The 15154-nt window shown below is 53.5% G+C and overlaps 2 protein-coding genes and 1 long non-coding RNA gene across 18 annotated transcripts in view; 2 read left to right on the top strand and 1 right to left on the bottom strand.

Moving 5' to 3' along the window:
• The window catches only part of Cux1 (cut-like homeobox 1), a 319456-nt gene extending 314733 nt beyond the window's left edge, over nt 1-4723 (top strand). For all 6 annotated transcript variants that reach the window (XM_030254115.1, NM_198602.3, NM_001291238.1 and 3 more), the window contains exons 19-23: nt 232-315; nt 1431-1487; nt 2254-2334; nt 3626-3690; nt 3878-4723. In XM_030254115.1, coding sequence (XP_030109975.1) covers nt 232-315; nt 1431-1487; nt 2254-2334; nt 3626-3690; nt 3878-3947 — 357 coding nt within the window. In that variant the 3' untranslated portion in view covers nt 3948-4723. The remainder of the gene's footprint in view (nt 1-231; nt 316-1430; nt 1488-2253; nt 2335-3625; nt 3691-3877) is intronic.
• Nucleotides 997-7423, bottom strand: Gm30408. 4 transcript variants are annotated; one of them, XR_868600.2, is made up of 4 exons: nt 7241-7423; nt 4814-4883; nt 3229-3273; nt 997-2006 (listed from the first exon to the last, which is right to left on the bottom strand). It is a non-coding gene; the product is annotated as a predicted gene, 30408 (long non-coding RNA). The 4 variants fall into 4 exon arrangements; XR_868601.3 differs by lacking the exon at nt 997-2006 and adding an exon at nt 2331-2500; XR_377134.3 differs by lacking the exons at nt 4814-4883; nt 7241-7423 and adding an exon at nt 3812-3901.
• Sh2b2 (SH2B adaptor protein 2) overlaps nt 6263-15154 on the top strand; it is a 28449-nt gene continuing 19557 nt past the window's right edge. For 2 of the 8 annotated variants that reach the window (NM_018825.4, NM_001302939.1), the window contains exon 1: nt 7918-8229. The gene's annotated coding sequence lies outside the window, so the exon portion shown is untranslated. Of the gene's footprint in view, nt 6385-7636; nt 7751-7908; nt 8230-15154 lie in introns of those variants that run through there. The other 6 variants (XM_011240882.3, XM_006504420.4, XM_006504422.2 and 3 more) reach the window with 6 other exon arrangements.

The following is a 15154-nucleotide window of genomic DNA, read 5'->3' as shown; positions in this document are numbered from 1 at the left end:
CCCAGTGGAACTGTGACCCGCCTCCCCACCCTCGTCCCCTTCCCCCCTACACATACCCACACACGCGCGCACACACACACACACACACACCCTGGCCCGTGCCACAACATGCTGGTCCTATTAGCACTGGCGCCCTGCCGCCCTCCCCTCCAGTTCTAATCCTGTCCTCCCTGGAGCCCAGACTCCCAAACCCCTGATGACTGACTGCGTGTACCCTCTTTCTCCATGCAGGGTATCGGCAGTGACGACACGGAGCTGCGATACTCCTCCCAATACGAGGAACGCCTGGACCCTTTCTCCTCCTTCAGCAAGAGGGTGAGTAGGAACTCTGGGGCTGAGAATGTAGCTCCGGGGTACAGTGCTGCCTAGAGTCCTCCATGAGGGTCTGTGGGCCTGACCCAGCCATAGAGCTATAAAACAATGTCCTTTGCTCCCTGTGTCCTGCCTTCTCATGCACACTCTCCCGAACTGCTGGGCCACCTCTGAACCCCTCAGGTGTAATGTAAACTGTGGGCCAGTGAACAGCAACAGTTCTTTTTTTTTTTCCCATATTTATTTATTTTTTATTAGGTATCTTCCTCATTTACATTTCCAATGCTATCCCAAAAGTCCCCCATACCCACCCACCCCCACTCCCCTACCCACCCACTCCCCCTTTTTGGCCCTGGCGTTCCCCTGTACTGGGGCATATAAAGTTTGCAAATCCAATGGGCCTCTCTTTCCAGTGATGGCCGACAAGGCCATCTTTTGATACATATGCAGCTAGAGACAAGAGCTCCGGGGTACTGGTTAGTTCATAATGTTGCACCTACAGGGTTGCAGATCTCTTTAGCTCCTTGGGTACTTTCTCTAGTTCCTCCATTGGGGGCCCTGTGATCTATCCAATAGGAACAGCAGCGGTTCTCAGCCTTCCCAGTACTGCCGCCCTTTCATACAGTTCCTCGTGTTGTGACCCCCAACCTTAAAGTTATTTTCATTGCTACTTCATGACTGCAATGTTGCTGCTGCTATGAATTGTAATGTAAATGTCTGATATGCAGAATGGTCTTAGGTGACCCCTGTGAAAGGAGTCACGACCCACCCGACCCACTGGTTGAGAACTACTGGTGAACAGGTTAACCCAGAGTACACCTATAGGGACAGGCAGATCAGCAAAGGGGTCACAACTCCCTGTGTCAGGTGACTGGGGGCAGGAACCACTCCAAGCCTCTCCTAGATTATAGAAGCTGTGCCCATGAAGGACTTTCCTACAGGCAGAAGGGGCTGCTAGATTAGGGAGCCCAGGCTCTCATATTGAGTGTGACACAGATTAGGCACCCAGGGAATCCTTGCAGCCCTCTGGTGTTGTAAAGTAACATGAAGATTCAGGCGGCTTTACACAGGTCCCCTCTCTCTGTGGGACCCTTCCTCCATGTCTCTCTGTCCTTCAGGAGCGGCAGAGGAAGTACCTGGGCCTGAGCCCCTGGGACAAGGCCACACTTGGCATGGTGAGTCCATACCCTTGTATCCACCTGTGGTGGATGTTCGTCTTTGTTCTTCATCCCCTCTGAAGAAGCTCTGAGATCATGCAACCCTCTTCTGGGCCCTTCTGGGACAGCTCCTTGGATAGCCTCGTTGACTGTAGTTTCAGAAACTGGCCTGCAGGAGGCACCATTTGCCAGAAACTGTACCGGGTGCTGGGTGTCGGTCGCTCTGCAGATGCAGTGTTTGCTGAGCACACAGGACTTGAGTTTGAGTCACCATGATACCTGCCTGGTGCCATGACAAGCTCCTGAAACCAGCATTAGCGGGGTGGGGGGATTGGAGTGGTGGGACTCAGAGAAATGTGAGGTTTGCTGGCTGCCGAGTTTAGCCAAATCTGGGCTCCAGGTTCTCAAAGGGACAGTCTTTAAAAACAATTTTAAAAAAGTGGATCCAGGCACAGTGGGCCGCATGGCAGAGGCAAGAGGGTCTCTGTGTGATCAAAGGCACACATTGGGAGTTCCAGGCCAGCCAGACTAAAGAGCCTGTTTCAATAAAATAAATAAAAGTGGCAGGTGATTAAAGAAGACACCTGACACCTGACACCGACTTCTGGCTTCCACGGATGTGTGTGTACATGCATGCACCCAAAGAACTCACCTTTGCCGTCTGAGTATCCCCATTTGTCCCGGGGGAAAGTAGCCCCCCACCCACCCCCCACCCCCGCCTGCATACCTCTTCAGAAAGGAGCACAGAGCAACCCTGCCCTACATCCCCTTTGTTTGCCTTCAGGGCCGTCTGATTCTCTCCAACAAGATGGCCCGCACCATCAGCTTCTTTTACACCTTGTTCCTGCACTGCCTGGTCTTTCTGGTGAGTGTGCACACATTGGCCACCGTGTCTCCAAGCCTTTCTGGGTGGCAGAGTGCTGCTACAGTGTAGAGGGTTTCCTGAGCCCTCTACCCCTAACCCCCCGTGCCATGTCCTCAGCGCTGGCTCACTTCTGTCTCCTCCCCAAGGCTGAGGACTTCAATGCATTCTAGAGAGAAGAAACACCCCAATATCAGGCCCCCAGGCTGGAACACAGCCAAGCTATTCTGGAGAGGAGGCCAGGGACCCAGGCCTGCGAGGGCTTTGTGGGAAGATGATTAAGGAACTAGGCATACAGATGAAGGAAGGCTTGTCATCCCAACTACTAAGGAGGCTGAAGCAGGAGGATCACAAGTTCAAGCCCTGCCTGGGTTACACAGCATGTCCGAAGACAATCTGGACAACTTAATGAGACCTTCTCTCAAAAAGTACAAAGACAAGTAGAGATATAGTTCAGTAGTAGAGTCCCTGTCTAGAATCCCCAGTGAGGGGCTGGGGGCGTGGCTCAGTGGTAGAGCCCCTGCCTAGAATCCCCCAGTGAGGGGCTGGGGGCGTGGCTCAGTGGTAGAGCCCCTGCCTAGAATCCCCCAGGGAGGGGCTGGGGGCGTGGCTCTGTGGTAGAGCCCCTGCCTAGAATCCCCCAGGGAGGGGCTGGGGGCGTGGCTCTGTGGTAGAGCCCCTGCCTAGAATCCCCCAGGGAGGGCCTGGGGGCATGGCTCAGAGGTATGATGCTTGCCTAGCATACCTAACAAGACCCTGGGTTCCATTTCCAGCATTGGTGGAAGGTTAAGGCAGGTAAAAAAGCAGACCTAACTAGATCTCCAGGGAACAGACCATGGGCTACACAGAGGCCCATGTGCAACTGTCTACCCAGGTACAGAAACCCTTTATACTCACTTGGCTGAGGACAGTTCAAGGTCACAGGATGAGTGATGCCTCCATCTGCCAAATAGAGGGATAGTAAGTGTGGGCCTGGAAGGCTCCAGCATCAGAAACCACTGCCCCCTGCTAGGCATAGTGAAACATAGCCCTATTGCTAGCCTGGGTTCCAAGTCTGGTGTTCTTATTGAATATGCCCACAGTGTTAGGAGACTAACTCCAGGAACTCTGTGTCTGCTTCTTTCTAAGCATCTGGGAAGTAGGTTGGCTCAGGAGTATCTCCAAGGCCATCCACCCTAGGACCTGGGCTGTGGGAACCTTTCTGCCCCACAGAGACCAGGCCTAATGGCCGTGGGTGACAATAGGAATTGCCATGAGGCAGGCCACATAGCTCATGGTGTCTCTACCTGACCAGGTGCTGTACAAGCTGGCATGGAGTGAGAGTGTGGAGAGAGACTGTGCTGCCACCTGCGCCAAGAAGTAAGCCTGTCTCCTGCCCACCCCAAGACCTACAGCCAAGCCCCCAGAACCGCCAGCAGAGCTCCAAGCCCTCCCCCCTCCCATGCCTGCTCCTGCTCCAGCCTCTGGCATAGCTCCCAACCTAGTGTCTCCAGCCCTGTAGTCACCCATCTTCTGCACTGTCTCAGCTGTGTTCCTCTTCCCTCAGGTTCGCCGATCATCTGCACAAATTCCACGAGAGTGACAACGGAGCAGCAGCTGGTGACTTATGGCAGTGACCCCCAGGCTCACCGGAGATGTGTTGGCTGCTGCCCCCTCCCCTGTTTGATCAGCTGCTTCTAATGATGTAGCCTTCCCCTCTCCCACTCCCACCCCCCCAAAAAAAAATCCCCCATGGAAACTGTCTCTGTCTTCAGCTAACAGCTGCCAGGAGCTCAGATCCCCAGCTCCTTTCAAAGGTTGTCACGGCTTCATTGGAGCCCTAAAGTTCAAACAACCCAGCTAGTCTGACACCCCTGAGGCTCCACCCTCGGTCTAGTCACCTGACCTGGGCTCCACCCACATCAGAACCTCTAGCCCTGGTGGCAGAGTTTTCTGTGATACATATTGTCACTACCCAGTCTGGCATTTCTATAGCCTCTCTTAGGACCCCGCCACACAATAAAATAGTTGGGAGGCTCGTCTAGGCCCCAGGCTTTTCATCTGCCCTATTACCTGGCAGGGCGGGAAGCGGCTTTGATAAAACCTTAACTGTAATCCCGAAGACAGGGAGCCCATAGAGGGCGGGATGGTTTCCACTACCCCTTCCCTGCACCCAGTCCATGATTTGAGTTCTGCTTGCTTCTTTAGCAAAATATTCTGGTTTCTAGAAGAGGAAGTCTGTCCAACAAGGCCCCTGTGCCTCAGGCACCACAGACCACACGGTCTGAGGCCCCAGCAAAACCGATCCTGGGCCACAATAGCAAGGCCAACTCTCAGGACCTCAGGCAGACCCTCCTCTGCTGGGTTTAATCTTCTTCAGCTTCGCAAGAAATAAAGAATCATTGCAGCCACAGTGGGGTCTTTTATTCTGTGACTCCTCAGCTGAACATTGAGTGTCTGAGAGACTGGTGGGTGCCTGCAGCACCTGCCCCCTGGAGCTTACCTGGCATATAGGTAGGCTCTCTCCCATTCTTCCTATCCTCAGAAATGCTATGAGTATGTCCAGAGCATTCCTGGAACCCAGACCAGAGTGTCAGAGTTTGTTGAGTACAGCCCCCTCCAAACCAGAAATATATTCTTTATTCCCAAACAACCTGTTGGATCTCAGTATTACAGCCTGCCTAGAATCCCCCAGGGAGGGGCTGGGGGCGTGGCTCAGTGGTGGAGCCCCTGCCTAGAATCCCCCAGGGAGGGGCTGGGGGCGTGGTTCAGTGGTAGAGCCCCTGTTAGAATCCCCCAGGGAGGGGCTGGGGGTGTGTCTCAGTGGTAGAGCCCCTGCCTAGAATCCCCTAGTGAGGGGGCTGGGGGCGTGGCTCAGTGGTAGAGCCCCTGCCTAGAGTCCTCCAGGGAGGGGCTGGGGCGTAGCTCAGTGGTAGAGTGTTACCTAGCATGTACAAGACCCTGAGTAGAGTCCCCACCCCAAAAGATAAATAACACCTGATAGATAAAGATACATAGATTCCTAGCAGTCAGGATCATTACTTCAGTCTGAGCTACAACAGCAACACTGTCTCATAAAACCACACATGACAGAGTACTCATCAGTTAGTCAGACCAGCCATGGCTGAGGGCCTGACGTGTCCCAACAGGCTCATGTCACCTCCCTGTCAACTTCTGGGGAGTCTCTGCTTCTATTTCTTTGTGCCCCAGAGCTATGTATGAAGCGTGCATCTTTTTTTTTCTTGGGTCCCTGCTTGCCAAATGTACCAAAGCCATCACACTCCAGCAATCTGAGAACCAACTTTCCCCAGTCTGTCCCACTCACAAAGCAAGACTTACTGGGAGCTGGGCAATGGTGATGCACGCTTCTGATCCCAACACTCAGGGACCAGGAGCAGGTGGCTCTCTGTGAGTTCAAGACCAGCCTAGTTCTACTGAGTGAGTTCCAGGACAGCCAGGGCTACCCAAAAAAAAAAAAAAAAAAAAAAAAAAAATCCTGTCTTTGAAAAAGAAAGGCCGGGAGGGGAGTTCTGGAGAGATGGCTCAGTGGTTAAGAGCACTCACTGCTCTTCTGAAGGTCCTGAGTTCAATTCCCAGCACCCACACAGTAGTTGACACCTGTCTGATTCCATCTTGTGTGCAAGGTACTAATATACATAAAATATATTTTTTTAAAAAAAGACTCACTGGGCTATGTCCATGTCAGGTTTAATTCCAAGCTTTCTCTGATCTCTGCATCCAGGGAGGCCCCTCCTTCAGAGCCCACCATAAAAGCACCCCTTATCATCTGTCCTAGCTGATTTTCCTCCAAGGCCCCAAAGTCTTCTATCCTCAGGGAGCCCGGATGCACCTGTCACCCTTAAACCTCATTCCAATCTCCATGACAGCTGCTCTCAGCCAATCACTGCCACCCTCCTTCTATGTGTCCTGTCAGTTCCTCATGTGGGTTAGACTCACTCCTCACTTCCTCCTCTGAGAGATCAGAACCATTGTCTTATTCTGGGTTTCCCATCCCAGAATCCTCGCCAGTCACTGACAGCTCACCATTGAATTTAAGCCACAACTTAGATCCAGGTAAGTCCTCTTTCATGTCCCCAGCATCCCATCTCCCTAAGCAGTGGGGACAGTGGGTTCTATAGCCAGACCACCCAGGGGTTCAGTTTCTCTCTCACCCCTATACTACCCTTCCTGACTGGGAACCTCCTGGTTCACAGCCACATGAGTTCAATCAATGGCTGGATTCCAGCCTAAACTTTCATTAAGTGTTTGCTGGCCAGGTCTAGAGACAGGGCAGCTGCTGGTCCCTGTGTGGCTGAGAAGAAACAGGTACCCAGGCAGGCCTCAACAGAGGTCTGGCTGGTTTCGGTGGCCCCCAGCAAGTTCCCATGTGCTCAGCACACCCCATCTCTCCAATGTCAGCCCAGTTCCCCCAGCCCCATGCCACCCCTGCTGCTTCCTGGAAAATAATCAGTGAATCTGATTTCCTGTGAGTGAAAGGACTTTACAAAGGTCAGAGGCCACCCCGTGTGGGAGGAGGGCAGCAGATGGAGGCACTCCAGGCAGATCACAGCCTGAGGTCAACACAGACAGAAGTCTCCCTGAAATGGGGAGCAAGGAGGAGAGGAGAGCAGGCCCAAGGGACCATATCCACTGCAGAAGCCACAGGCCTCACCTCTGAGCATCCCCTCACACACCTGTGGGGTTTTGTCGTTTTTTTCGTTTTTTGGCTTTTTGAGACAGTATGTACCCTAGGCTGGTCTCAAACTATTGCTTCCCTCCTCCGTCCGAAGCGCGTTGGGATTATGGGCATGTGTCAACCCCATCTGACTCCTCCCCGCGCCTCTAGTCACCAGGTTATTCCATCTCCTCTGGTCTCTTTACCCCTCGGGATGCCCTAGAGCGCCACCAGAGAAGTCAGGCCAGGCAATACCTAGTTCTGGTTCTGTCGCCAACCCAGAGTGAGGACTTCGCAGAATCCTGGACGACCTCAGACACCTCTCCTGGTGGGACCAGAGTAAAGCTGAGTGGGGAGGACCTGTGTGTAGGAGCTCTTCCCCAGATCCGAAATCCTGGGCGGTTTCCCGCACCCCGAGGGCAGGAGGAAGACAGGGGGCGTGGCTCTGGGCTCCTGGATGTTGAGAACCAGACAGACATTTCCTTGGTTGCGACATCTGGACCTCCTCGAGGCTTCCATTGTCCTCTGGCGGAGGGTCGGCCTACAGCGCCCGCCCCTGTCTGACTCTCAGTAACCCAGAGACATTTATAGGGTGTCCACGCCCGGGGTGACCCATCACGTAGAACATCCTCCAATCCTGCCCTTGGGGGCCACCACCCTGGGCTTCGGGAGACGCTCCCACACGAGAGGGATTCCTTCGACTGGCAACGAGACCTGGGCACCCGGGTCTTTCTGCTCAGCCACTGTCCGGAGGAAGACAGAGCGGTTAGCCGGCGCCACTGGGGCTCCGGAGAGAGAGCCGGGGTTGGGGGTTGGGGAAGGACTTGGGAGCGTGGCTAGTGGCTCGCGCCGCGTGGGCGGGGGGTGCGGCAAAGGAGGGGCCTGAAGCGGGGGGGCGTGTTGGGGCGGGGCTAGTGGTGGGGCGGGGCCCAGAGGCGCGCGCTGCTCAGGCAAGGAGGAGGGCCAGGGGCGCGCGGCGCGCGAGTCTGGGATCGGAGCGCGCGGAGCTCGGGAGCCTGAAGAGGGAGAGAACCTCAAGGGGGCCGCACCAGGACCGCCAAGACCGCCTCGCAAGCTGCAGGCCAGGGAAGCGGGAGCCACCCCCGCTGCCGCCGCCACCGGCCACCAAGGGCGGAGCTACGGCCCGGAGGGCCATGCGCCACCGGGTCCGGGGATCCCAGCCGCGGTCCGGGCAGCGCTCCTCCGGCGCCCCAGCCCGCGCGGCCGAAGCTGCGCGCCTGTAGGTACGGCCTGCTTGTTCTCAGCTCCCTGTCCCCACGGTCCTTTACTCTACCCGGTGCCCAGCTGTCCCCGAGGGTGTGTGTGTGTGTGTGTGTGTGTGTGTGTGTGTGTGTGTGTGTGATGAGGTGTGTGGTGTGTGCTCACCGCCTCCCCGGGAAGCGCGGTCGCACGCGCCCGGGTCCGAGCGTGTCTTTGTGTGCACCGGTGGGAGGGAGGAGGACGCGCGACAGAGGGGGATGAACCCCTCTGGGATCGGATCCTAGACCCACTGCCCAGGAGAAGTGGAGAGTAACGGGAAGCTGAGGTGGGAGAAAGAAGCCACCTCTGGAGCAGCTGAGCCCCTTTCCCCTCATCAGACCCTGGCTGGTTGGAGGGGCGAGCGCAGCTGGTCCTCTACAGGAAGGGATCCGATGCTGGGGGGAGGGGACGTTCAGGTCTCTTCCAGGGTCTGGGAGGAGGTGGGTCAACACAGCATGAGGGTGATGGCTACACGCTGGGGTCTCGCTGGGCCACAGTGACCCCGTGGGGACACTCTCTTTCCGGCCCAGGCCCTCTTTCCCACGGCCACTATTCGTGACCCGCCCACTCTGGAGCTCCGGAGCAGCCCCGGGTTTGAGAGGAGGATCGCCGAGGGTGACAGGCCGGCGCCTTTAAGAAGGGGCGGGTTAGTGCCCTCCATTCAGCCCCTTCGGCCTAGGCCATTGATGAACCTGTGAGCTGCGCGTGTAGGAAACGCGCCAGGGCTGCGGGCCGGAGCCAGGCAGAGGCTGGGACGCGCCAGGGCTTTCCTACCCTTCCACCCTCGCATAGAGTCCCTCAGTGGAGTCTTTGAGGTCAGAAGTCTGCAGTGATCGGACAGTCGCAGGGTATCCCCCAAAGAGGCTGTGAACGTGGGTAAACCAGAGTCTAGTTCACCAGAGGTGATGTAGGGGGTGGGGCTGTCAGACCAGTGTTGAGCTTCATCTCTGCCCCTTTGTGGAATTTTTAAAAATTTTTGCTTGTTTATTTATGAGTGTGTGTGTGTGTGTGTGTGTGTGTGTGTGTGTGTGTGTGAGTGTGTGAGGACAACTTTCGAGAGTCAGTTCTTTCTTTACATGGGTTCTGGGGACCGAACTCAGGTCATCAGGCTTGGCGCACGTCTTGTTACCACTGAGCCATCTCATCAACCTGATCTCTGTCTGCCCCCTGAGCTGAATTACCTCGTGTGCCAAATAAGTGTTTCTGCCAGGGGATCTGATGGAATTGCTCCTCTTGGGGAGCACCCTTCCTACTTGGGCAGTCACCCCCCAGATAAGTGGTTCCCCCAGGAGGCTGTAAGGAACGGGGAATCTGAAACCGCTACACTGTATCACCTTCAATATATATCTTTTGATTTCCAAGATGTCTGGGGGGGAAAAAATCTTTCAAAATCCCATTCGGCTAGTGTGAGGCATCATGGTTTTGTTTGCTTAGTTGTTGTTGTTTGAGACAGTCTCACTATGGCCTGAAACTCTCTATGTAGACCAGGCTTGAAGTGAGAGAGATTTCTGCCTGTATTTAATTGATTCTTTTTTTTTCCATTTTTTATTAGGTATTTAGCTCATTTACATTTCCAATGCTATACATATTTAATTGATTCTTAAATTATATTTATTCCTGTTGGTGGTGGTGGTGGGAGTGGTGTGTGTGTGATGTGTGTGGGCACATATGCCTCCGAGCACATGCAAAGATCTGTGGACTTTTCGGTCTCTCTTTCCACCTTTATGTGGGGCTCCAGGGGTGAGCTCACAAGGTGAGATGGTGAGCGCCTTCCCCTGCTAAGTAGGCTGCTTCACCAGCCTGAGGCAGGGTGGGTTTCATGGGGCAGGGCCACAGAGCCAGAGTTTGCCAGCTACTGCTTTCTTGAACCCATCTCCCTTAGTCTCGGTAAGGACTACACATGCTCCTGGAAGGAGTGACCCTCGGTAGTGAGGACTGTGGGTGATCCGGAACTGAGCAGTTTTGGGGAGTAGAGAGTTAATGCTCACACTTTCTTTCCCCCAGTTGTGAAGAAACTCTTCCCAAAGCTTCTTAGTCCCTCTTACCTACTTACTAGGAGTCCCCAAGGAAGACATGGAACACACACCCAGGGAAGAGGGGGAGGGAAGGAGGATGGGAGGGAGGGAGGGGGAGGGGAGAGGGAGAGGAGTGCTGAAGGTAAGGGACAGCTAGCCAGTGGAGTCTCTGCCTCCCAGGGCTAACTAACTTGATCTCAGCTGACCTGTGCCAAACTCTGAGCATTGTCACAAAACAAATTTAGGGGACGTAGAATGATTTGCCCAAAGTCACTCAGTCCCCAGATCAGAGACTCCCAAGCCACTTCCCCTGGGCAAGAGCTTAAGCTCTGATGTTGTTGTTGTTGTTGTAATTTTTGTTGTTGTTGTTGTTGTAATTTTTATAACATTTATTTGTGTGTGTGTGTTACGGGCATGCCCTGCTGTGGCATACATGTGGACATCAGAAGACAACTTTGGAAGTCAGCTTTCTCCTTCCACCATGTGGGTCCTGGGGATGCCACTAGGGTCATCAGACTTGGTGGCAAACACCTTTACCTACGAAGTCATTTTAATAGCCCTTGGTTTTTTTTTTGTTTTGTTTTGTTTTGTTTTGTTTTTGTTTTGAGTCAGGGTTTCTCTGTGTAGCCCTGTCTATCCTGGAACTCACTTTGTAGACCAGGCTGCCCTAGTACTCCCAGAGATCCTCCTGCCTCTGCCTCCTGAGTGCTGGGATCAACGGTGTGCACTGCTATCACCAGCTGGTGTTCTTATTTGTTTCGAGATAAGAGCCTTGTGCAGCCCTGAACATCTCCCTCTGTTACCAAGGCTGAACTCCAGGAGCTCATGACTCCACCTCCTAACTGTTGGGGTGTGCACTGCCACGCCCAAAGCTGATTCTTATTTCTCGCATGGTCCCCTGAACCCTGGCAAAGTATAAGGGAGGGTTTTCAGGTGTCGTGAACCTCCAGGCTGCAGTCCCCATGGGGGGAGATTTAATTAGTCTTCGAGCCTGCCTCGCTGTCTGTCTCTGACTGTCCATGTGGGGTTACAGGGGCTGCCACAGACCCAGCTTCTAATGGAGTCTCTTTCGATCTCACCTAACTGCGTCTTTTTACGGCTGTGTTCTGTCCCCAGGGACGGCAAGTGTATCCTCGGTATGAATTCAAGCCCACACCTTTCTGGGCACTGTGAGCAGGGCATGGCTGTGTGGGAGTGTGTTGTTTTTCTTCCTCTGGGTGAAGTAGGTTGGGGTGCAGGTGCTTCTCAGCCCTCTGATGATAGGGAGCAAGTCATCTGTAGTCACAGTCTGGTGGCGGAGAGGGCACAAACCACAGGTGTTATAACAGCAAGGGGAGAAGTGGCTCTCCAGTTCCCTGCAGGCATCAGGCAGATTAATTAGCATCTGCAGCACCCAGAACTGAAGAGGTCACAGGAGGGAGGCCTCAGGAATCATTCATACTGTGTGTCAGGAAAAGCACACATTCACACACACACACACACACACACACACACAACAGAGCAGCTAGGGACATGGCTCAGTTGTTAGAGTGCTTGCCACAGGTATGAGGAGCTGAGACACACCCATCCCTAGAAACCTTACCCTGATATGCATGCCTGGAACCCAAGATCTGGGGAAGGGGAGACTGAAGGATCCCTGGGGCTTGCTGGCCAGCCAACCAGGCCCTCTCACAAAAAAATAAAAAAATAAAAAATAAGGTAGCAAGCGATTGAAGAAGTCATCTGATGTCAACCTCTAATGCTCACATGCTCAAGTACACACACACACACACACACACACACACACACACAAACTGATTAGCAGGCAGAGGGAAGCACCTTGTAGGTCTGGGGGTGCTGGGTCAAGTTCCAAGTGCATCACATGACACTGGAAGTGGAGGAGATCCCTAAGCCCTAAACCCAAGCCAGATCTGGGCTACCTCTGCTCTGCAGTACCTCCCACCCTCACCCCCACCTCCCCAAAAAAGCAGTGGTAGGGTGTGAGGAGGAGCCCTGGTTCAGCTGGAGCCAGCTTAGTTGGGGAGCTGTCCAGCACTGGCTGCTTCTGAGGAAAAATAGAGCAGCCTTTTGAGACATCCCCCACCCAGCTTAGTGTGTGGTCTCAGCCCCCAACTCTGCTCTCCAGACCCCTCCTTCCTGCAGGTCCCAGCTGTGGGTCCCTCTGCTCTTTCCCAAAGAGAAAGTACTGGGTCCCCCTTCGGTGCCCCTGAAGGAAACTCTTCTGGGAATTTGAGTTATAGGATGGGACGGGCCTGGAACTCAGCTCATTCTGCATTCTGGGTCCCCACACGGGACCACTTAGTGTGTTACACTAAGGGGGGTGTGGCCTCGTACAGAGCCAGTAAATGTGAGTCTGGATCTGTCCCTCGCCAGAACCCCATTTCTTCATCTAGGGCAGTGGGCGAGGCCTTTGTTACAAGAAAGATGCTATAGGAGAAAGGTGGCCTAGTCACATATGGGCTTCTCAGACTCACCTGGGCAACAGTGTGGATCCTCAATTTATAGAGGCTTGAGTGGAGAGCAGGAAACAGGGAGAGCAGGGAAGAGGTGGCTGTCGCTGGGTACCTCTTTTTGCTCAAGCAAAAGAAGGGACTTACAAAACGCATTTAGGAAATAGAAGCAGGGCAAATTTAATCTCAGAACAAACGACTTTTTACGTCTTACTTACTTTTCGTTTTAGAAATCACATTGTTTATTTTTCTGTGTGTACCTGTGCACCACCTTGCAGGTAGATGTGTTAGAGAGCAATTCTGAAGAGTCAGTTTTCTTCTTCCACCGTTTAGGTTCCAAACTCGGGTCGTCAGGCTTGGTGGCAAGCGCCTCTACCCACTGAGTCATCTCATGGGACCTTTGTATTTATTTTTGAGACAGAGTCTCATGTAAACCAGGCTGGCTTTCAATTTATGTTAGGTTGAAAAATGACTGTTATGTTATGTTGCCAAAAATGACTGGCCTTGAACTCATGATCTTCCTACTTCTGCCTTCCACGAGCTGAGATTACAGGCATGCACACATGGCTACAAACTGGAGTTTATATGACCCTACAAACTCTGACCCTCCATCACTTGTTTTGTTTGGTTTGGTTTGGTTTGGTTTTTTGTTTGTTTGTTTGTTTGATAGATTGATTTTTTTTTTTCAAGATGGGGTTTCTCTGTGTAGCCCTGGCTGTCCTGGAACTCACTCTGTAGACCAGGCTAGCTTCAAATTCAGTAATCCACCAACCTCTGCCTCCCAAAGGATTAAAGGCATGCGCCACCACTGGCCGTCTCTGACCCTCCATCTTTTTTTTTTTTTTTTTTTTCAAGACAGGGTTTCTCTGTAGCCCTGGCTGTCCTGGAACTCACTTTGTAGACCAGGCTGGCCTCGAACTCAGAAATCCACCAGCCTCTGCCTCCCAAGTGCTGGGATTAAAGGCATGCGCCACCACGCCCGGCCTGACCCTCCATCTTAACAGATGGGGAAGTGGAGGCCCCACTAGATGTGTGGGCCACAGGCTAGGAGGCAGAGAAGCTGGGATTCTGACAGACCTGGTCCCCCTGGTCCCTATACCGCCCCAGTGTAGATGGAGGAAAATGTTTGTATTAGTGATCTAAGGGGCAAGAGACTGCCCTGGACTGTTCTAACAGACGCATACCTTGGTTGGGAAGAGATCTCTATGTGCTTGGAGAAAAGCATGGTGTTTAGAGAAAAGCCAGCTACCCAGAGACCCCCGCCACACACCTGCACAGCCAATACTTTTTTTTTTTTCTTTTGAGACAAGGAAGGTTTTCTGTAGCCCAGCACAGTCTTGACCTCCTTGATCCTTCTTTCTCCACCTTCTGTGCGCTGGAATTACAGATGTGTGCCACCATGCCTGTATATGCAACGCTAGGAATAAACCCCAGAGCTTTATATGTGCTGGGCAAGCACTCGATTGGCCAGCTCCTGTAGATTTATGGTCCCCGCAGGTTCAAGGATGTAAAGACCAGAAGTCAAGCTGACTTCTTCCCAAAGCCAGCATCCTGGGGTGGGAAAGGATGGGAAATTCCAGCCACATCCTCCCTCTAGCATGAGGCTCTGGTTCAGATCCTGCTATGTATATGTGGTCCTGACCAAGGCAAGAGGTCAGGTGGCCCTGAGAAGCAGTGACCGGATACCTAACATTGCCATTGGGCATCACTCTGGGCTGGAGGAATGTGGGCGGGCTGCACAGAGAGAGATTCAATAATAGATGTAGCTGGAGCCACAGGAGGCTTGAACGAGCCTCTGCCTTCATTGGAAGGCTGGGTGGCATCGGTCAAACCAGGGCACTAGTGGTAAGGGAGCATACAGGAAAGTCCTGTATGAAAGATGGTAGACTGTTCTTGTGTTTTGGAGCGGAGGAGTGTCATTAAATGGCTTATTAAAGGACGCCATCTCACCTAAAACAGATGATCATTCATTCTGACCATTTCTTCCTCTCATGCAGTTAGTGGCCCTGCACAAACTAAAGGACATCTTGCCTAATGTTGCCTGCATCCCTCCTAGCTACCGTATCGCACGTGGACACCCTTAGTAGCCAGTAGATTGCACCCTGAGGGACCTCAGATTCCCCACCCTTCTTCTCCCGGGAGTATCTGTCTACACCTGAGCCAAGGGGGGTACCAAAAGAGGCTGCTGTCGCCACAGCAAGGGTTTCCCAGAAACCCGAGCCTCCTGGGCAGGGGGCGGGGCCGCCGCATCTCCCCGCCCACCAAGCGCAGGATCGATTAGTGCTCTGCCCATTAGCGTGGAGCGGCGAGGCGGCCTCATCAATATTTTAAGAAATGACCAGGCCTTGGGGTCCGGAACTGCTCACTGCTGACGGGGGTTGAAGACGGGCTTTTTCCCTCCCTTTTCCTATTGTCAGCGCTATTTTTACTACCGGAAAGCCGTC

The sequence above is a fragment of the Mus musculus genome, chromosome 5, assembly GCF_000001635.26.
Source record: "Mus musculus strain C57BL/6J chromosome 5, GRCm38.p6 C57BL/6J".
In the NCBI taxonomy this organism is placed as follows: Eukaryota; Metazoa; Chordata; class Mammalia; order Rodentia; family Muridae; genus Mus; species Mus musculus.
The sequence above is the reverse complement of the archived record's forward strand: the minus strand, read 5'-3'. Positions and strand labels throughout refer to the sequence as shown.